Source organism: Marmota flaviventris, chromosome 17 (genome assembly GCF_047511675.1).
Source record: "Marmota flaviventris isolate mMarFla1 chromosome 17, mMarFla1.hap1, whole genome shotgun sequence".
Lineage (NCBI taxonomy): Eukaryota > Metazoa > Chordata > Mammalia > Rodentia > Sciuridae > Marmota > Marmota flaviventris.
The window spans coordinates 52,349,673-52,371,187 of record NC_092514.1 but is presented as its reverse complement, the minus strand read 5'-3'; the positions used below and the strand labels follow the sequence as shown (position 1 = coordinate 52,371,187).

The 21,515-nt window shown below is 56.3% G+C and overlaps 1 protein-coding gene across 1 annotated transcript; it reads right to left on the bottom strand.

The window, feature by feature from the left end:
• Positions 1–4,754: 4,754 nt before the first annotated feature.
• Col1a1 (collagen type I alpha 1 chain) lies at positions 4,755–20,908 on the bottom strand. Its single transcript, XM_027924704.2, has 51 exons — positions 20,684–20,908; positions 18,997–19,191; positions 18,841–18,875; positions 18,703–18,738; positions 18,510–18,611; positions 17,687–17,755; positions 17,399–17,443; positions 17,183–17,236; positions 16,962–17,015; positions 16,398–16,451; positions 16,220–16,273; positions 15,833–15,886; positions 15,699–15,743; positions 15,526–15,579; positions 15,365–15,409; positions 15,157–15,210; positions 14,787–14,885; positions 14,655–14,699; positions 14,458–14,556; positions 14,298–14,351; positions 14,018–14,125; positions 13,876–13,929; positions 13,560–13,658; positions 13,368–13,421; positions 13,178–13,276; positions 12,430–12,483; positions 12,162–12,215; positions 12,015–12,068; positions 11,861–11,914; positions 11,352–11,396; positions 11,155–11,253; positions 10,850–10,957; positions 10,296–10,403; positions 10,037–10,090; positions 9,837–9,890; positions 9,507–9,614; positions 9,365–9,418; positions 9,202–9,255; positions 8,916–9,077; positions 8,706–8,813; positions 8,449–8,556; positions 8,293–8,346; positions 8,098–8,205; positions 7,724–7,777; positions 7,502–7,609; positions 7,077–7,130; positions 6,632–6,739; positions 6,259–6,538; positions 5,960–6,150; positions 5,302–5,544; positions 4,755–5,177 (listed from the first exon to the last, which is right to left on the bottom strand). Exons 1-51 carry the CDS (start codon positions 20,784–20,786, stop codon positions 5,031–5,033), a joined length of 4,389 nt encoding a protein of 1,462 aa, XP_027780505.1. The 5' UTR covers positions 20,787–20,908; the 3' UTR covers positions 4,755–5,030.
• Between the last annotated feature and the right edge of the window lie 607 nt (positions 20,909–21,515).

Genomic DNA, 21,515 nt, shown 5'->3' with positions numbered 1-21,515 from the left:
CCCCTTCCTTGCTTCTCTGCCCTTCTCTTTCAGTAGCTCTTCTTCTTGGTCCCTCATTGTCCTATGTGAGGAGAATACCAATTTTTCCTGCACCCGTGGGTATCAAACTCATCTCCTCCCTGGCTTGGTCTCGCACAGCCTCTGCTCAGTGTTGTAATTTCCAAGGGTCTAAGGATCTGTCACCTTCCCAGATAAAGGCCAGCCCTCTTCCCCGGGTCTTGCCTCTTGGGCCATCCACATGCCCCCCAGCCCAACTTGGTACCTTCCAGAGCACACACCCAGAGGGCCACAGAGACACGGCTTCTCACTAGCACCAGAGCTCCCACTGGTGCTGGGACTTCAAGGTGATAGTCTGTCCCCACACTCACCCTCTCCTCATCTCCCCACACCCTCCCTACTCATATCCCGTCTATCCTTCTTCACACAGGAGGACCCTCCTATGCCTATGGACACATATGTCCCAAATGCTATGACCCATGCCTTCCACAGCTCACATGGCATCTCCTCCACTGCCCCACATGTGACAAAGCTGCCCTCATTGTGTACAGACCCCCCCCCGCATACCTCTCCACCACACACCCCTCCACACATGTGTGGGACCTCATGCCATGGATAGGACACCTGTGGGTGGGCAGAGCGAGGCACATTCCCATTCATGGGCACCTACCAGGAGACCCAAGTAGGGACCCCCAGAGGCACCTGCCTCACCCCCTCACATCATTGCTCAGGCCTCCCCAAGTGGGTACTGGTTTTGTGAACAGCCCCACGTTGTCCCACATGCAGCCCCCACCCCCATGCCAAGGCTTCCACACTCCAGCGAGTCAGCCCTTCCCCCACCCCTCCTCCCTGTCAAGAGCTCCAATGTCTAGGAAAGTCAGAGGACCTGGAAAACTAAGGGGTGAGATGCTGCGGGGAGGAAAAAAGAGGGAAAACCCACCAGATTCCAGATATAGAAAATCCTGCCAGGAGATGGATGGGATCAGGCCTCCGAAGGGACCCAGGGTTCCAGGACAGTGGTGAAAATAAAAAATTCAACTGAAAGCTCCTCCTTTTCTAGAGTTTTCCATCTGGATTTGACTGAAAAGTTAGCCATAGGAACTTAGTTTTCCTGCTCACAGAGAGGACCAAGGCAAATCCTGCGGAGCAGAGCTGAGAGCAGCAGGCACCATGCCACCATGCAGGACACAGTGAGGGTCCCCAGACAGGGTCTGGCAGCTGTATTTAGGGCAGCTGTGATGTCAGCGGAAAGGAGGGCTTGAGTTGGCAGTGTGGTACAATGGCTCCATTGTCCCCCTCCCCTTCTGTCCTGAACACACACTGAAACCACACACCATCCCTATACCACGTGACACAGACATGAGGTCGCAAGGTGGGGCACTGCCACGTGGGCCTGCCACCTCTACAGCCCACAGATGGGTACACACAGGTACACACACGCAATAACACATCCACAAGTAGATTTGCAGGCATGTAGGCAAGAGGCACGGTCACTCTCTCAGAGCTATGCTGCCTGACACAGTAGTCACCAACCCACAGAGTTACTTATATTAATGACAGTTAATAAAAGTAAGAATTGCATCCCTCAGTCACTAGTCACATTTCAAATGCTTGGTAGCCCAGGGGTTCCCGGCTACTCTATGGCATTGCCCAGGTAGAGGACCTGTCTGTCATTGCCTTCGGCTCCCCTGCCCCGGGCGGTTTTCACTGCTCTTTCTCACACTTAGTACGCCTGCGCACAGGTAAGGGGCGCCTCTCTCACATTCTTACTATTCCTTCTCCCTAATATCTACAGACTATGCACAGGGACCTGGCCTCTGGCCTGGGGAGAACAGGGTGGGATGTGGTGACATGGATGTGGAAGCAGCCTCTGGGAGCTCAGAGGGCCAATCTCAGCCTGGGGTGGACAGGGGAATGGGCAGGGACAATGGGACATTTGAACCTGGCTTGGAGCAAACAGAGAGAAGGAACATCATGTCAGGCAAAGAAAAGCCATAAAACGGGTAGTGGGTGCATATGTGGGAATCATGGTCACCCTTTCTGGCTTGTGTGACAGATGTGGGCTGTGGAGGAGACAGTGATCCTGTTCAGGTAGGTACTGGCCAGGTAGAGTCTTGGATGTTGAGCTCAGGAAGCTTTCAGATCCCCATGGGGCCAGATGGGGATGGAGCCTGGACAGCAAGAGTCGTGGGCACCAAAGGTTTAGTTAGGTGGGGTTGCCTGGGCAGCGTGTCAGGCAGACCGACATCACCAAGCAAATGCATCGATAAACTGATCAGTAGGACCCATGCACCTCTGGATATTTTGTATGTGAGTAAGGCTTCATTTATAGGCCGTATTTTTAATTTCGTTTTTACACTGTTCTATAGTAGAGGTGCTAATGATGAATTATTAAAGGCCATCATTAATGGCCATGGATACTCAATGACAGACACAGTATTGGCATTGCCAATGGATGGCCTCTGAGGACTTGTGCCTCTCTCCATAGACCTGAGGGAGGTGCACAGGTCAGCCTTCTCTTTCCTTTGAGGTTTGGGCTCTGGGATGTTGGGCGGGGGTGGGGGCAGCTGTCATCTCCCTGTCTCCCCATCTCTGGACGTCCTGTTTGCTGCAGGCTTCCGACTCTCTGGATTCTCTGCTCCCCACTGATCACACGCCACTGTCCCTATTCCCTGAGATGCGGGAGCTGGCCGGCCACCTTCCCTTCAGGTTGTAAGGCAAGGGCAGCCAGGGGCAGGCAGAGGTGAGGGAAAAGAGAAGGGAGGAAGGAGAAGGAGGAAGAGAAAGCAAGAATTTGGGGAAAGCAGAGAGAGAGAGAGAGAGAGAGGAAGAAAAGGGCCAGAGGCAGGGCCGGGCACCTCCACAGGCTGCCAGCTCCCTACCATCTTGCATTCTGGGCATGCAGAAAACCAAGAGGGCCCTACACTGTCCTGGGGGGTAACACCTGCAGGAGTCTTAACTGAGACTCTCCAAGACCCCCAGGAGAGCAAGCAAGAGCCTTCCTTTCCCACTGTCCCCTCCCAGGTGTCCTAGCAGGCTAGGCAGACCCCTTCCTGTGCTGAACTGCTGGCTCCTTGGCGTGAAGAGGGGGTAGAGGCCAGATGTCCCTTTTCTGTTTGTCCAGGGAAAGGGTGTGCAGAGGGGCTCCCAGGTCCCCCTCAGCACTCCCATGTCTCTCCCCCTCCCAGAACCCACAGGCAGCACCTCCTTCAGCCCAGCCCCGCAGCCTGCCCACAGTGTAGAAAGCGGATGGGTGTTCATGGGAGGGTGGGCATGAGGCCGTGCGACCCAGGATCTGAAGGGGCGTGTGCTTGTGTGTGTGTGTGTGTGTGTGTGCGTGCACACGTGCACGTGTGCGTGTGTCGCTGACCTATGTAGGCTACCTGTTCAGCATTGCAGGGAAGAAGAGGAATTGGAAACCTGCAAAGAAGATTGCAAGAGAGAGAGAAATACAAGAGGAAAGAAAAAGGCTTAAGGCAGGAGAAAGGCAAGAGAGGAGGGTGAAGGGCAGGATGTAGCAGGAGTGGGCGGAGAGTAAGGGCAGGGGATGGGAGATGGGCCCACCCACTCCACCCCCTCCCCCAGGCCACCCCCTCCCCCAGCTCCCAGGGAGGAAATTAGGAGACCACTGCTGAGGTGTTTGGGTCATTTCCACATGCTTTATTCCAGCAATCAAAATAATTAAAAACATCTCAAATTATTATACACATACAAAATAGGTACAGAGTCTCATTTCCTCCCTTGCTTCCTCCCACCCTATTGGGAAAAACTGTTTTGTGCTTTGGGAAGTTGTGCTCTGAAACCCGGATGCAGGACAGACCAGTGGAGAGGTGGGGAGGATGGGGCACGGCTGAAGAAGGGGGAGGGTTTCAGAGGAGGGACAGGTCAGAGAGCGGCAGACCCAGAAGCCAGTGGAGAGAAGGCGAGAGGGAGCAGGCTGGAGCCTGGCGCTCTCTCTCTCCATGTTAAATAGCACCGTCAGAAAAAAAAAATTCACATGAGTCCCCATCCACAAAAAAAGAAAAGGAAAAGAAAAAGAATGAGAACAAAGAATTAAAAAAGACTGAGCCAAAGGAATATTTGCTGGTCTAGGAGGCATCTCAACTTCTATAGCACCAGAGATTCCTTCCCCACCCCACCCCATCACATAGATGTAGCACCTTTGATATAAAATGGGGAGCTGCTGCCGCCCTGCCCCCATCCCTGTCCCCACACAGTTGCCCCGGTGACACAAAGACAAGAACGAGGTAGTCTTTCAGCAACACAGTTACAAGGAACAGAACAATCTCTCCCACCCAGCCCTGCGCGCATGCGTGGGGAGATTGGCATGATGTCTCTGTTCTGTTGTGGCCCTGCCTGACTCTCCTCCAAACCCAGTGAGGGGCTAGGGGCTCCCCCCCGCATGGCCCCCTTGAAAACAAAGTGGGGCGTGCTGCAGGGGACAGGGGATGCCAGAGGGTAAGGTTCCTTTGGCAGTCTGAGAACCCCAGGTCCCCCCAGGGTTTGGGGGTGCTGTGTGGGAGAAATGGGCTGGGGGCTCAGGACCACTTAGATGTTTCCGCATTGCCTTTGGTTGCTGGGTAGACAATGCATTGTTTTCTGTGTCTTTGGGGGAGACCTGGATATGGGGAGCAGTGGAAGAGAGGCCCCAAGATGGGGTGGAGAAAGGAGTAGAAAGGGCAGCCTTGGGGTATCATAAGCCCAATGGGCAGAAAAGGACTTACCCCCACATGGGTCTTCAAGCAAGTGGACCAAGCTTCCTTTTTTAAAAACTTATTTATTTATTCTTTTTTTTTTTTTCCCTTTGGTAAGGTTGAATGCACTTTTGGTTTTTGGTCATGTTCAGTTGGTCAAAGATAAAAACTAAGTTTGAGAGATGAATGCAAAGGAAAAAAAATATTTTCCAAAGTCCATGTGAAATTGTCTCCCATTTTTTGAATTTTGGAGGGATTTCAGTTTGGGTTGTTTGTCTGTTTCCAGAATGGGGAGAAAGTGGGCTGGGTGGGAGGGAGCCAGGTTGGAGTGGAGGGAGTTTACACGAAGCAGGCAGGGCCAATGTCCATGCCGAATTCCTGGTCTGGGGCGCCAATGTCCAAGGGGGCCACATCGATGATGGGCAGGCGGGAGGTCTTGGTGGTTTTGTATTCGATGATTGTCTTGCCCCAGGCTCCGGTGTGACTCTGGAGTGAGGGGAGGTAAAGGGAGAGGGCCATTACACATGGGGACGATGGACGGAGGGGAGCCACCCTGCCCCCAAAGTCAAGGCCCAGAGGGGCGGGGCCCTGCCAGAGCCTGGGGTCTTACCGTGCAGCCGTCATAGATGGTGCTGTAGGTGAAGCGGCTGTTGCCCTCGCCCCGGAGTTCGATCTCGTTGGAGCCCTGGAGGAGCAGGGACTTCTTGAGGTTGCCAGTCTGCTGGTCCATGTAGGCCACGCTGTTCTTGCAGTGGTAGGTGATGTTCTGGGAGGCCTCCGTGGACATCAGGCGCAGGAAGGTCAGTTGGATGGCCACATCAGCAGGGTCGGAGCCCTCGCTGCCATACTCGAACTGTGGGGCAGGAGAGAGAGTGAAGAGTGAGTGACCACATGGGGGCCTCTAGTCCCTGGCCTCCCTGCTCCTGAGTCTTTTCCCAGAGTATTCCCAACTAACTCCCTCCATCCTCCTACCCTTGAGAACTAGGGATTGAACCCAAGAGTGATACCCCCAGCCCTTTTTAAAAAATTTAATTCTGACTCAGGGTCTTGCTAATTCCCCAGGCTGCTCTCAAACTTAGAATCCTCCTGCCTCAGCCTCCTGAGTCTCTGGGATTATAGGTGTGCAACATGGCACCCAGTCCAACTAACTTTTCTGTCAAGAAGGGTGTCACTTGCCCCTGGGGAAGACTTTGTCCACTCCAGGATTTCTCCCTCCTAACTTGGCTAGCCCATCTCCTGAAAGTGGTTCTAGGGTCCAGCTCACACACCTGAAATCCACCGGTCATGCTCTCGCCGAACCAGACGTGCCTCTTTTCCTTGTGGTTGTTGCTGATGTACCAGTTCTTCTGGGCCACAGTGGGCTGGGTGGGGTACACACAGGTCTCACCTGTCTCCATGTTGCAGAAGACCTTAATGGCATCCAGGTTGCAGCCTTGGTTGGGGTCAATCCAGTACTCTCCTGCAGTGGGGCAGGACAAGTAGTTAGGGGAGGTGGGTGGCCAGTAACATATGGGAGGTGGGACACAGATGGCAGGAGACGGAGATAATGGGCAGCCGGGGCTCTCACCGCTCTTCCAGTCAGAGTGGCACATCTTGAGGTCCCGGCAGGTGCGGGCAGGGTTCTTGCGGCTGCCTTCAGGGCTGCGGATGTTCTCGATCTGCTGGCTCAGGCTCTTGAGGGTTGTGTCCACTTCAAGATCACGGTCACGGACCACATTGGCATCATCAGCCCGGTAGTAGCGGCCATCACCAGCCTTCTCTTGAGGTGGCTGGGGCATGAAGCTGAAGTCGAAACCACCGCTGGGAGGACCAGGGGGACCAGGGGGTCCAGGAGGGCCGGGGGGACCCTGCACAGAAACAGAGGAGATCAGCCGTTACCAGTGTGTCCGGGGACTCTTGGGGCTGGAGAACCATGAGGCAGAGAGGGTGGGGCTACTTACAACAGGACCAGCATCACCAGTGCGACCGCGAGGACCAGGGGGACCGATTGGGCCTGGAAGACCGTTGAGTCCATCTTTGCCAGGAGAACCAGCAGAGCCAGGGGGACCCTGGAGGGGGAGAAAAACCATTGCAGAAAACCGGCTGGAGAGCCCAGGGCCACCCCACCGAGAAGCCCGCCACTGTCCCTGCTGGCTCTGATTCCCGTGGCTCACAGGGCCAGTCTCACCTCTGACCCTAAGCAGCAGCCTCACTGGTTTCCACGGCTGTGCCAGGAGACAATATGTGGGGGACGGAGTGAGCAGTGGGGAGAAGACTTTCAGGATCCTTTTCCCTCCCCCATTCCTTGTCCCTGGGTAACTCAGGGATGCCTATGTCCCTGGCAAAGGGCCCCGAGGTGAGCCTGGACTGGGGTTCCAGGCGGAGGAAATGAGAAGCATGACTTACACGAGGACCAGCAGGACCAGAAGCTCCAGAGGGACCTTGTTCACCAGGAGAGCCCTGAAAGGTAGAAGCAAGGGAGGTTCAGGCCCCGCGTGGATCACAGGCCACCTGGTGTGTGGCTGGGGAGGTGAGGGGCAGTGTGGGCAGCCCCCTCCACATTCTGGAAGTCTAGCCCCAGGCTGTCCGTATGCTGAGACCTCTCCCACAATCCCTCTCTGTGCACCTCTCTCCCTCCGGGAAGCTACTTGGAAATGCCCCAAATCTTCAAACTTGAGTCCTCAATAGGGAGGTAACAGAATGTCTATCCAGAGGGAGAGAGTGGGGGCACAGGTTTCCTGGCCCCCATCACTCAGTACAGCCTGGGCAGATGACAGAGGAGGCGCAAAGGCAGCGGGGGACTGGGGGTGGGGGCGGTTGTGCATACTCACAGGAGGGCCAGGAGGACCCTGGAGACCGGAGAAGCCACGGTGACCCTTTATGCCTCTGTCGCCCTGTTCGCCTGTCTCACCCTTGTCACCACGGGGGCCTTGAGGTCCCTAGGAGAGAGGAGGGGCCAGGCCATCAGGTGGAAGTTCTGTTGATGCTCAGTGAGGGCATTGTCCATATCCGGGTGAGGGTACGGAGGGCATGGGGGTTGGCATGGTACTTACAGCGGGACCACGGGCACCAGCGGGGCCGATGGGACCAGCAGGACCAGCAGGACCCTGGGGAGAGCAGAGAGAGCATTAGATGCTGGCCAGGAGATGCTGAGGCTGAGACCTCCCCTCAGCTGGGTCCCTCCACTGTGGCTCTCTCTCGACTCCCAGACGAACCTCCCCAGAGCCAGGCTTCGTGTGAGCTGGGGTAAACCCCATTCCTCGGGGGAGACGGGGGTCTTGTCTGGAGAGGGGTCTCGAGGTCAGTTTTTCCAGGGAGGCTGGGGGCCTAGACATCTTACAAGACCTCTCTTCCCGCAGCCCAAGGAAGGGAGCTGTCTATCCCCAGGCCTGGAAGGCCCTGGCCTGAGCTGAGCCCAGCTACTTACAGTCTCACCACGATCGCCACTCTTGCCAGCAGGGCCAACGGGGCCGGGAGCACCAGGAGCACCAGGAGCACCAGGGGGTCCAGCAGGGCCAGTCTCACCACGGTCACCCTAGGAGGGGAGAGCAGGGGCATGTGGGCCAGTCCCAGCTGAAGGGGCCAGTGGCAGGGGCGGCAGGCAGGGCTGCAGCTCTCTTACCTTGGGGCCAGGAGAGCCATCTCGACCAGGGGATCCTTCAGCACCAGGAGCTCCCTGAAGAGAAAGGGGAGAGAGGTGAGTCCACCAGGAAGAAAGCTCAGGACAGACCCACAGGCCCTGCTGTGGACACTGGCTCAGAGGCTAGGGACTGCTCACCTCACGTCCAGATTCACCAGGGGGTCCAGCTAATCCAGGGGGGCCCATGGGGCCAGGGGGGCCACGTTCACCACTTGCTCCAGAAGGACCTTGTTTGCCGGGCTCACCCTAAGAGAAAGGAAAGAGTCAGGCCAGAGACAGGGTGTGGGGGCTGAGACCATCTCTATCAGATCTGTCTTCCTTGGTCCCCACCCCTACCCAGTACCCTTCAAGTCCTAGGATGGTTCTTGAGGACTCTAAGATGAGGGGGCACTTACCGAGGGGCCAGGAAGACCAGGGAAGCCTCTTTCTCCTCTTTGACCGGGCAGACCAACCACACCACGCTGTCCAGCAATACCCTGAGGTCCAGGGGTACCAGGAGCACCCTGTGGGAGGCAGAGGTGGGTGAGGTGCCTCACGGAGACACAGGGTCCACTCCCCAGCTCTGGACACGCCCCAGAGCCTCAGAATTCTTAGCTGGCACTCACAGCAGGTCCGTCAGCACCAGGGGATCCTTTTTCACCAGCAGGGCCAGGGGGACCAGGGGGACCAACTTCACCAGGACGTCCAGCGGGACCAGTCTCACCACGGGGACCTTTGCCGCCTTCTTTGCCAGCAGGGCCAGGAGGACCAGGGGGTCCAGCATTTCCCTGGATGAGGACAGGAGGGGCTGTCAGACTCCTGTGACTTCTGAAGCATCAGAGAGGCCTCAGTGGAGCCCGCCATCCTCCTGACAGAGTGCCCCTGCCGCCCCGGCTCCACACGGATACTCACAGAGGGGCCAGGGGGACCGACTCGGCCAGCAGCACCAGGGAAACCAGTAGCACCCTGGTAAGAAAGAACACAGCACAGTCAGGAGAACTGTCACCTCACCTGGCCCAGCCCCCTTGGAACACTGGCTCTGGGGAGGCTCTGTGGAGAGGCTGGTGATACTCACAGGGGGACCCGCGCTGCCACGAGCACCTTTGGGTCCAGGAGCACCAACGTTACCCTGCAAGAAAGAGCAGAGGTGTGAGGTCCACGCCAGTCCCGGGTCCAAGGCTGCTGGCAGCTTCACTAGCAGGGTGTAAGGTACTCACAATGGGGCCGGGGGGCCCAGCGGGTCCAGCAGGGCCAGGAGGACCAGCATCGCCTTTAGCACCAGCATCACCAGGTTCACCTTTAGCACCAGGTTGACCATCAGCACCCTAGGGAAGAGAGAGAGCAGTGAGCGGAGAAGATACAGCCACAGCGGGGCAGGGAGGGCCTCTGGGCTGGTGGGGACAGCGACAAGAGCAGGGAGATGCTTGGGCGGGAGATGATCCCTCTCCACTTTTCTCCCCGGACTCTCTGTCCTCATTCAGTCACCCAGGGTCCCATGATCCATGTCCCAGTTGGTGATGGGGAATGAAGCGGATCTTGATACTCACAGGGGGACCAGCGAAGCCAGCAGGACCAGGGGGACCAGGTTCACCACGATCTCCCTGGAAGGAAAGGAGGCGAATGGGAAAGATGTCACAACGTGGGGAAAGGTGGAAAGTAGAAAAGGGAGGGGACCGTGAAGAGGGACAAAAAGAAGGCAGATGGCAGAAGGCTGAGCACGGGTCTTAACAGGTGCTTCTGTACTTACAGGGGCGCCACGGGCTCCGGTGGGGCCAGCAGGGCCGCTGGGACCAGTTTCACCCTGAGAGGCAAAGACAAGAAGCTCATGGTCAGGGGCCATACCGAGTGCTCCCGGCAGAGGAGCCCAGGAGAGCCTCCCCCCACTGGTCCCTCCAGCTTCCTAGGCCACTCACTTGGTACAGCAGGACCTGCCTACCCCTCAGAGCCCTGCCCAGGCTTGCTGGGGAAGGTGTGTTAGGAAAGAAGAGGAAGAGGTGGCCACTCACCTTGTCACCAGGAGCACCAGCGGGACCAGGAGGACCAATGGGGCCAGTCAGACCACGGACGCCATCTTTGCCAGGAGAACCATCAGCACCTTTGGGACCAGCATCACCCTAAAGACAGGGAAAAGCCTGAGACTTCCAGTGTGGGGCCAGGAGGTGACGTGTAGCATTCTGCTTTTGTCCGGGAGCCCCGAGAGGCCCTGGCCAGCTCTGCACCACTCTGCCCGTGCTGAGGATACAAGATTCATTCTGGGGGGCGGAGAGGGCCTGTCTGTGGATGTGGGCAGAACGTAGGTGAAGAGGCCCCTGACTCGCGCAGGGGATGAATAAGGAGGCCTCCATCAAGGACATGTCCCACCTGTCATCACTATAGTGATTCATGGGGAAAAGGGACAGGATCGAAGTCAGAGGATTTGCCAGTAAAGGAGAGAGAGGGGAAGGAGGGAGAATTAAGGGCAAGAGGGAAAGACCCTAGGAGAAGGAGAGATGCTGAGGGATCCAAAGCAGGAGGAGAGACGGGAGCCAGGAGGCTCACGGGAAGTGGAAGCTGAACTTACTCTGTCTCCCTTGGGGCCTGGAAGACCAGCTGCACCACGTTCGCCAGGCATTCCCTGAAGACCAGGGGCACCCTGGCTTCCGGGAGCTCCAGGAGCACCAGCATCACCCTAAGTGACAACCAAGAAGACTGGAGTGAGACCCAGGGCCCCAAAGTGGGTCACAAGCCCTGAGCCCCTCTTGACATCTCCCAGACTTGGTCCTAAGGCCAAAGACAGGCGTCAGCTAAGAGGAAAGACTCAGAGCTGAGGCTGGAGGCTGAGTGCAGCACCCCCACCCCCATATCCCAGTGTCACCCTGCCCTCACCTTGGCACCATCGTTGCCAGGAGCACCGTTGGACCCACGAGGACCAGCAGGACCAGGGGGACCTTGCACACCACGCTCACCAGGGAAACCTCTCTCGCCCTAGAGGGGAAGGAAGGCCATGAGATGGCTGCTCCAGAGACAGGCCCAGCTCAGGCCCAGCACATGGAGGCAGGAGCAGGGAGAGAGAGTCTACTTACTCTTGCTCCAGAGGGACCAGGGGCACCAAGATCTCCAGGAACACCCTGAGGGAGAGAGGGAGAGTGACAGTGAGCACAACCCACTAGGGTTCTCCCCACAAGAAAGAACTCCTGTCCCTGTTCCTGGAGGCTGGCCCTTGGGGCCCTTGAGTAGAGATGAACTTCTCAGCATGGAACTGGGAGTTTCCCCAAACAGCCCCTCGACTCCCCAAGATTTGTCAAAGACCTCCCTTCTTCCCAGAATGGCAATCAGAAGGCTTGAGGGAAAGCCAGAGTGTTCCAGCAACTCATTAAAAATGTCACCCAGCCTAGGAGCCATGCGGCTCCTTATAGACTATATCATATAGCACCCACATCCCTCTGTGTAGCTCCCTTCAAGATAGGAAGTCCTTCTGGGTATTTACCCTTAATCCCTCTAGCCTCTGGTCATCTAATTTAGCTAGGGGCTGTGGCCTATTCCTCTGTATTTCCTGCATTCCTCATACCTCTGGCCAGTTGCTACTACTTACCTGTTCACCAGGTTTGCCTGCTTCACCGGGAGGACCAGCGGGGCCAGGGAGACCCTGTAAGTGGGAAATAGAGAGGGAAGAAGAAGGTTTAGAATCTGGAAAAGAACAAGGAGGCCCCCCTCACCAAATCCCTTTTACCACCATGTGGCCTCACCTGGAATCCAGGGGAGCCAGCAGGACCTTGTTCACCTCTCTCACCAGCGGGACCCTGTCATGGAGGGAACACTGTGGTCATGGGAAGGCCGAGAAGAGGAGGGGTCTCCTTTCCCTATCCCTAGGCCTCCCAGTCAGGGACACTTACAGCAGGGCCGGGGGGTCCCTGAGCTCCTGCTTCTCCATCTTTGCCAGCAGGACCCTGTGGGGAGAAGGTGAAGAACTCAGGTGGCAGCAGCCGGAAAGGGTGTAGTGGGCAGTGGGCAGTGGGCGGGGCCTGGGGCTCCCAGACACAGCAGTCTCCCTAGGGGCTCATAGATCAGCCAGGTGACTGGCTGCGGGTACAGACTTCTGTGTCCCTCCTGCGGGGAGGGGCAGGGATGGGAAGGAGCTAGAGACTGAAAGGAGAGACTTACAACAGCGCCAGGGGGTCCAGGAACACCACGCTCTCCAGCTTTGCCAGGTTCTCCCTGTGCAGAAGGGGGTCAGAGTTGAGGCCCAAGGAGGGGAAACTTTTTTGTATCAGGGATTGAACTCAGGGGTGCTTAACCACTGAGCCACATCCCCAGCCCTTTTTATCTTTTATTTAGAGACAGGGTCTTGCTAAGTTGCTTAGGGCCTTACTAAATTGCTGAGGCTGGCTTTGAACTTGTGATCCTCCTGCTTCAGCCTCATGAGCCACTGGGATTATAGACATGCATCTATAATCCTTTTCTAAGGGGTTTTCTTTTTGAAAAGGCCAACAGGCAGGCTCTGTTCACAGGTGGCGGTCCCCTGGGGAGTGCTTTGCTGGTTTTTAGTGCTTGGTCCCTTAGCTCCCTGCCACTCCCCAAGATGCCCTCTCAGTCCCCTCCTTTTCCCCCTTGCTTTCCTTCTCCCTGTTATATGCTTGCCGTGATCTGAACTGCAAAGGGCTTTTATCTCCTCTGGGATCTCCTTATGAAGCCCCCAAAAGATCAAATTTTGGGGCCACTATCATAAAAGGACCAGGCTTTCTGTGGAGCGAAGGCACCAATGATACTTATTTCCAGGGGCAGAGCAATGCTCGAGGTGCCAGGAGGGGCAATGAGTCACTCTAGGTCACACAGCAAGTCATCAGAGTTGGGCCTAGAGTCCAAGGCTCTTGCCTCTGGGGTGTGTCTGTCCCTGGCACTGAATACTTACAGCAGCACCTTTAGGTCCAGGGAATCCCATCACACCAGCCTGACCACGGGCACCAGGGGGACCTGGGGGTCCAGGACGACCATCTTGACCAGCGGGACCCTGAGGGTGGGAAACATGGTGGTGTTGAGGACAGAACGGAGGCAGACGGGAGGCTGGAGATGGGTAGAGGCCTCAGGGGTGGCATACTTACAGGGGGGCCAGTTTTGCCATCAGGACCAGGGCTGCCAGGGCTTCCAGTCAGACCCTAGTGGGAAAGCAGAGGTGTGAATGGTGGGAGGAAGGACACCAAGAGCCGGCCAGGGGGGCTCCTCCAGAGTGCTCCTCCCAGACCCTACAGAAGGCAGGGTCCTGGCTGAGCTGGGCTGGAGGGCTGGGGTCTCACCTTGGCACCAGGCAGGCCAGCTTCACCAGGGCGACCAGCTTCACCAGGAGAACCTTTGGGACCAGCAGGGCCAGGAGAACCACGTTCACCAGCAGGACCCTGGAGGGGAGGAAGTCACAGGAAGCATGAGGTCTTGAGGTTCCTATGGGCCAGCGGGTGCTTCCTTCCAGCAGGGGCGGGCAGGTGGGCTTTGAGGGGCATTGCTTGGGAAGGGGCAGCAGCCACAGTGGGGAGCTCATGACCATGGGGTGGCGCTGGGAGGGAGGTGATGGCCAGGGAGTGGTGGGCCAGCCTCCCAGCAGTGAAGAGAGGTTACCTTGGGACCAGCGACACCATCTGCACCAGGGAAACCACGGCTACCAGGTCCACCCTGCAGAAGGAGAAGAGGCCGGTGAGCCCAGAGTCACAGTCCAGGGCACCAGCTGGGCGCTGGGGGCAGAGAAGGGGAAAGCACTTACACGCTCGCCAGGGGGTCCAGGCAGGCCAGCAGGTCCAGGTTCACCTCGGGCTCCTCGCTTTCCTTCTTCTCCAGCAGGGCCAGGGGGTCCTTGAACACCAGTGGGGCCCTGGAGCAGGCAGGGAAGGTGATGTTGATGAGGAGCCATCCTGGTGCCAGCCCTGGAGCCTGTCTGAGGCTGAGCCTCCAGCACCAGGGCCTCCCCAACAGACAAGGGGCACCGGCCCTGCCCGGATCTCCCTCAAGGGGTCGCAGGGCAGGAGTGTTGGTGTGGGACTTACGGGTTCTCCTTTGGCACCAGTGTCTCCTTTGTTGCCGGGAGCACCAGGTTCACCCTGTGTGGGAGAAGGAGAGGATGAGCTGAGGGCCAAGTGGCGTGTGTCTTCATGCTCCCCACAGGGGGCGCTCTGGAGTCAGTGCTCTGGAGAGGTGTGGACTTACGCTGTTACCCTTGGGACCAGGAGGACCGCTGGGGCCCTGGGGTCCAGAGGGGCCTCGGGCACCAGGGAAGCCAGGAGCGCCAGCAATACCGGGAGCACCCTGTGAAAGACAAGACACACAGTTGAGTAAAGGACTGGAGGGCAGAGGCGGGGGGAGGTGGGCGCCAGGGGAGCACTGAGACCTGGCAGGATACTTACGTTGGCACCTTTAGCACCAGGTTGTCCATCAGCACCAGGGTTTCCCTGTGGCACAGAGAAAGGAGGGTGAGCAAGAGGAAATGTCTCTAAGGTTGGAAAATGGCTCAGGGGACACTAAGAGGTGACACTTACAGCGGGACCAGCAGCACCAGCAGGGCCAGGGGGGCCAGGCTCACCACGAACACCCTGGGGACCTTCAGAGCCTCGGGCTCCTTGGGGACCAGCTTCACCCTGGATCAGAGGGAAGGTCACATCAGAGACCATACAGGGGAACCCAACCTTACCTCTGGATGGTGAGGGGCAGGGGGCAGGGCAGGGGGAGGAGAGACAGGGACAGGAGACCAAGAATGAGGACTCTAGGATCTGGGAAGTGGACATCAGGACAAAGGTGTTGATATTAAGTTTCCCTCTTGCTTCTCTGGATTCCTCTGGTTTGGGGAGCAGGGAGACAGCCATCCCTTGGCCAGTGAGAATAGTGTTCAGAGGAGGGCAGGGGTCTCACCTTAGCACCAACAGCACCAGGGAAACCAGGAGGACCAGCGGGGCCAGTGGGACCCTGTGAATGAAACAGAGGCATTAGCAAGAGGAAGAGTCAAATGCTGGGACAGAAGAGGTGTCAGACCCTCACGGCCCACTGCTGGTTCCAGAACCAAGAGCCAACACAGAGACCCTCCCTGTTCCCAGGCCTTAAGTCCAAGGGCCATACTCACAGGAGGACCAGCAGCACCAGTAGCACCATCATTTCCACGTGCACCCTGCAAGAGAGAGGGGAAGCCCCAGTTATGTCCACTGAGTGCTGGCCAGTCCCTGTAGATTTGGGGGAACACTGTCCACAGCCTAGGGAATCCCCCAAGGATCCAGGAATACTTACAGCAGGGCCAGGGGCTCCAGGGCGACCTCTCTCACCAGGCAGACCACGGGGGCCCTAACAACCAAACCAAGAGAAGCCGAGTGAGATGGAAGTCAACCTCCTGGCCCCCCAAGCCGCCATCTTTCCCCAGTACCCAGCTCCTCTTCCCTCGAGAACTGTACACATTCACTCACCATCTGGCCAGGGGCTCCATTTTCACCAGGGCTACCAGGCTCACCCTACAGGACAGAGAATAGAGTGAGGAATTCATGCATGGTGGGACTGGGAAGGGGAGGCAGGGGACCTGGACATTCCCACAGCCTCTTACCTTGGGACCAGCAGGACCAGCATCTCCCTTGGCACCATCCAAACCACTGAAACCCTAATATAGGAAAGAGGCCCAAAGTGAGATCCTGTGGAGGAGGTAGACCACCTTGACACCCACCCAGATCTGAAAAGGAGCTTCAGGAGGCCACCAGAGCCATTCCTCTGTCTCTGAGCTAGACTAAACCCCAAATGGCCCAATATCCCTCCAGTTTCTTTACTGGGATTTCATCCCCATGGAAGGAAATTCTTTCACATATCTACCCCGACACCCCTTGGGATTTCTGTAGCTGCCACCCACCAAGATGCACACCAGGATCTGTTGGGGAAGGGGCAGGAATGATAGAAGGTCCAGGACTTTGGGAGCTTAGATGACCCAAAGGGGACTTACTCTGTGTCCCTTCATTCCAGGGAGGCCAGCTGTTCCAGGCAATCCACGAGCACCCTGGAGAGAAAAGCAAAGGAGACAAGGAAAAACCATTAGAATAACTTTCATAACACTGAAAGTTTTCCAAAGGCACAGATGCAGTGATGTGGAGGGGTCTGGCCTCAACCCCTTACTCACTCACCTGAGGCCCAGGAGGTCCACGCTCACCAGGACGACCAGGTTTGCCAGCTTCACCCTGGAGGGAGAGGAAAAGACCGTCATGCCCAGGTCCTGGGGCTGAGAAAGTGTGGAAGGTCTCAGTCTTCTTGAGATTGCTGAAGGTCAGGTTAGGGGTCCCAAATCTTTCTTTGAATCTAGAGCTCAGTTTAGATCTACCATGAACACCTTTCTTTGGTGACATTTGGGTCCCTCCAGAACTTTTTTTTTTTCTGAAACCAGCATTTTAATCTCATCTTCTTTGCCCCCAGATCACTTAAACCTGAGAAAGTCAGAGGGATAGGGGGATCCCTTTAAAATGACTGGGGGAGGGGAGGAAGAATCACCCATTCTAGGGAAAGCATCATTAAAATGTAAGTCATTGTTCAAGAGCAATCTTGGGCATGACAGTGGAGGGTGGCAGGGGACTTGTCCTTCTTCCTCTGGGCATTATCCCCAAAGGTGATGGGGGGCACCCTGGTAGAGATTACAGGACCCAACCCATGGAGGCCATGGGGTCAGATGGCATCTTCTCACTAGGGCTACTTACATCATCTCCATTCTTGCCAGGGGGGCCAGGGGGACCTCGGGGACCCATGGGACCCTAGAAGAGATAGAAGGAGAGGTGGTTAGAATCTCCAGGACAAGGAAAAAAAAGAAGGGGAAGGTTCAGATTAGAAGGAGGTGATGAGGTGGTCCCCAGGTGAGGGTCGTTTTAAGGGAGAAGTCCGTGTTGGCAGAGGAGGGTGTGTCGGTGGGGAAAGTGCTTACTGAAGCTCCAGGCTCGCCGGGCTCACCAGGGGGGCCTTGGAAACCTTGGGGACCCTGGAGAATAAGGAGAGAGGGATGAGGTCAGAAGGGCAGGTGTCTGCCAAGCTGTCCCCATGTCACCAAAAACTCTCTGAGCCCCTTCTCTGCCCTCATCCAAATCTCCCCACCAACAGTCCAAAGCCCAAGATGGAATATGAAGATCTCTTGGATACTCACAGGTGCGCCAGGGGGGCCAGGGAGACCACGAGGACCAGAGGGACCCTAGAAGAAAGGAGGCTGTGGTGAGACTTCTGTAGGAAAACACAATGTGGAAGAAGTCTTGCTATCCCCCTTTTGCCCCATTGGGAGCATAGTTGTCATGTAGCCTTTCTAGACGCTGAGGTCCCAAAGGTGGTAGCCTTTACTTCCCAAGCCTTCTTGCCACCCCCATATGCCTATATCTCTGGCCCATCTCCTCTGGATCCCAATCCTCTTCTGTCATCTCTGCTCCCCCTGGTGGCTCACCATGGGGCCAGGCACGGACACTCCAGCTGATTTTTCATCATAGCCATAAGACATTTGGGAAGCGAAGTTCTGGAAAAAATAAAAGAGAGAGAGAGAATGCATGAGAAATCAGCACAGGACAGGAAACTGAAAAGCAGAAAACACATCCAATAATGGGACAAACTGACAACATGTGCTTCCCCTTGTGATGTTCTGTCAGACAACAACATTGCTTACGAGATTTTCCTACCCAAAATGCATCTCCAGAATCTAATATAATCATACAAATTAGGGGGACAGATTAACAAAATGACTGGCCTTTAGAAAACTTTCAGTGTTATGAAAGACCCAGGAAATAGTCTCAGGAATAGTCTACATTCATGGGAATTAAAGAGATATGATGATTAAGTGCAATTCATGATCCTGGAGGGAAAAAAATGCTATAAAAGACATTGTTGGGATATTGGTAAAAATTGGACTGTATATGAGATAATCATTTTGGATCGATGTTAAATTTAATCATTGTGCTATGGTCACATAAGAAAATGTTCTTGTTGAGAAAATAGCTCTGGAATATTTAGAAGCAAAGGGACATCATGTCAGCAACCTATCCTCAAATGGTTCAGAAAAAAATACTGACATTATGTATATATGGAAATTGATCAAGCAGATGTGACTAAGTGTGATAGTTATATGAAAATTCTCTGCACTAATCTTGCAATTCTTCTGTTAAGTTTGAGACTATCTCAAAATACAAAGTTATGTCATCTGCCAACAACAACAACAAAATAGTAGGGAGGGGGGCACATGTGGCCTTCGGGGAGAGACTTGATTCTCCACTTACTCCTCCAAGGCCAGGGGGTCCAGGGGGTCCAGGGGGTCCGGGAGGCCCGGGAAGTCCAGGATTTCCAGGGATGCCATCTCGTCCAGGGGGGCCTGCGGGTCCCTGTAAGGGGACAAGGGCGGGGCCGGGGTGAGCGCAGGCAGAAGCCACGCCCACTCTAGCCTCCCGAAGCCCAGGGAATCCACCGGCTTACCCTTGGGCCGCGGGGGCCAGTGTCTCCCTTGGGTCCCTGTGGGGTTGGGAGAGAAGAAACAAGAGGCCGGTTAGAAAGGAGAGGACAGTGAGGATGGACAGATGGACTTGACGGCAACAGTAAAGAGCCCAGGATTACCTCAACTCCTGTGAGGTCTTGGTCCGTGGGTGATGCTGGGGGAGAAGAGGCACAGTTAGAGGTGGTTTGCCAACGATGCTCCCGGTGGCAAAAGCCTCCGAGAAGCAGAGCGAGGGAGTGGCCCAGACCTCCCCTAGGCCAACGCCTGAACCATACCGGCGTCGTCGGGGCAGACAGGACAGCACTCGCCAGGGGGGATTTGGCCTCCCGGACACTTGGCGTCATTAGGACAGACCACTTCATCGCACATCACTTCGCCGTTGTGGCACAGGCAGATCTGGCAGGGCGTGGGTTTCCAGACATCGTTATGAGCGCGCCTGAGGCCGTTCTGTATGCAGTCGACTCCTGGGACTGGATAAGGGGGAGAAGACGCGGGCTGTCAGCGGCACCCGAGACCCTTGCCTCTCATCTCGGGGCACCAGGGACCCCAGATCTACACGCCCTTTCCCTCTACGAAGCACATTTCGATTTTCCATTCCCGCCTCCTTCTCCCTACCCCACTGTCTCCCAAGTTCTTAAAAGCTCCGCATCAGCGTCGGTGACAGCGCGAGGCCCCCTGGCCAGGGCGGCTAGCCAGTAACTCTTTCCAGTTCTCAGGAATTTAAACAAAGCTCGAGGCCGGGGTTGCTTCCAACTCCAACCTCAGCCCACGGGCGCTGAAGCCAAGTGAAATAAAAAGCCATGGCGGGGGGTGGGGGCGGGTAGTTGGGGCCGCATCCAGAGGGCAGGCTGTGGGGAGTGGTTTGGCGTAGAGACCAGAAGAGGGGGTGGGAGGAGAGAAGGGAGGTCCAGCCTTCATTCCTCCCTCATTCCTTGGGCAGGTGGGATGGCGTAGGCGGAGCCAGAGTAGGGTGGGGCGACTTTTAGCGGCGTCCCGCCCAGAGACTTGAAATGTTCCCCTAAAAGTAGGATACATCTTAACCCCCGGCTCTCAAATATCTTAAAATCTTGTTTTCGGGGCTAACATCAACCCCCCCAAAACCAACCAGTGCTTCCGGGTCACTCTTTAGCCACAGAACCCAAAGATCTCAAATAATGAAATTAGCCAGGCCCATCGCGCTAGCATCTACTTAGACGGTCACTAGGTGGCGGGCAACGCTAAGCAAAGGGAACGGGGAGGGGCCAATTTCCCTGGACTGGCTACTTGTTTTAGGAGCAGGGGTTACCCATCACTAGATTTATTTTCCAGTTCTAGAACTGGGGTCTACGCCTGGCAATAACCCAGTTTCTTCCAACTCCCTCTCCCTTGCGGGAAAGTGCGGGACCCAGAAGCGCAGCGTTTAGCATTAATCAGCAGGGGGCGCAAGGACGCCGCCCTGCCAAGTCCGCGCCAAACTTTCTGTCCTCCAACCCGCCCACTCCGCACATCCCATCCCCCAGCAGCCCAGCACCCCCGCGGTCCCAGGAAAACTGTCTAGCCTGTGCAGAAGGCAAACAATCTTTCCTTATGAATCATCCCACCGCCTTCCCGATCGCTTTTACATCTTGGGCTCCAAACCTTAGTTCGGCATCCCTATCTCATCTTCCCCATCTTCGACGTGATCTGCCCGTACCCGCGCCCAGATCCCCACTTTCCCCGTTGTGCTCCACAGTGCACGCTCGGGATTTCCTCCTGTACCGTCTCAAAACGTGCTCTATTCTCACGTTCCACTCCTGGGAAGTGTTCATCCCAACCTCCACCCCAGGGTAAAGTCCCTCTTCTCCCAGGGTGCTGAAGAAGAGCCCCCGCCATGTCCCTTCTATCTCTGAGTTTCCAAAGCATCCCGAGTCTCTGTTTAAGCCCTGGATCAGGCTTAGGGCGCGGTACCAAGTAGCCTTGGACTCCCAAAAGTTTGGAACTTACTGTCTCCCTCTTGGTCATTGACCTCGCCTTCCGTTTGGCCGTGCGTCAGGAGGGCGGTGGCCGCTAAGAGGAGCAGGAGCCGGAGGTCCACAAAGCTGAACATGTCTAGACCCTAGACATGTAGACTCTTTGCGGCTGGGGTGGGGGGTTAGCGACGGCTCATGCGTGGCCTCACACTCCGCGTGCCTCCTGCTCCGACCCCAAGGAGAAACTCCCGTCTGCTCCGACAACTGGCCCGGGCCCCTTTTATACGGTCCTGATGGAGTGCTGGGAGGAACCCTGCCCCTTAGAGAGGGGGAGCGGGCCGCCCGTCCCCCAGCCAATCAGAGCCGCCTGGCCCGGCCCCCAATTTGGAACGAAGAGGGGGAGGAGGAGGGAAAGGAAAGGAAGGGAGTCCACCCGACGTCTCCCCCCTTTGCAGCTCTGCCTCCCCAGCCCCCCAGCCCAGCCTGGGCCAGAGGTGCTGCTGCTGGAGTGTTGCTGGGTCCTCAGTAGAGTGGGGGCTAAAGAATGGATAGGGATGCCCCTTGCCTTTCTTCCCAGGACCTCCAATCTGGAGGAAGTTGAACTGGAAAGCTGAGTGGGGAGCCTTCCAAAGGTGGAGGGGTTGGGGGTGTTTAGGAGAGGGTCTTCCTGACCATACCTCATTAACTCTCCTCCTAGCCTTGGCAAGAGCTAAGGAATGGGTCTAGAGTGGCTAGCGAGGAGCCTCTACTGAACAGAAGAAACAGGGAATACAAAATATGGGCCCGTTATGGGGGTACCTCCTGGTGTGTCTGAGGGTATGGAAGTTAGGAATATTTGAGGACTAAATTAGATATTCCTTTATAGA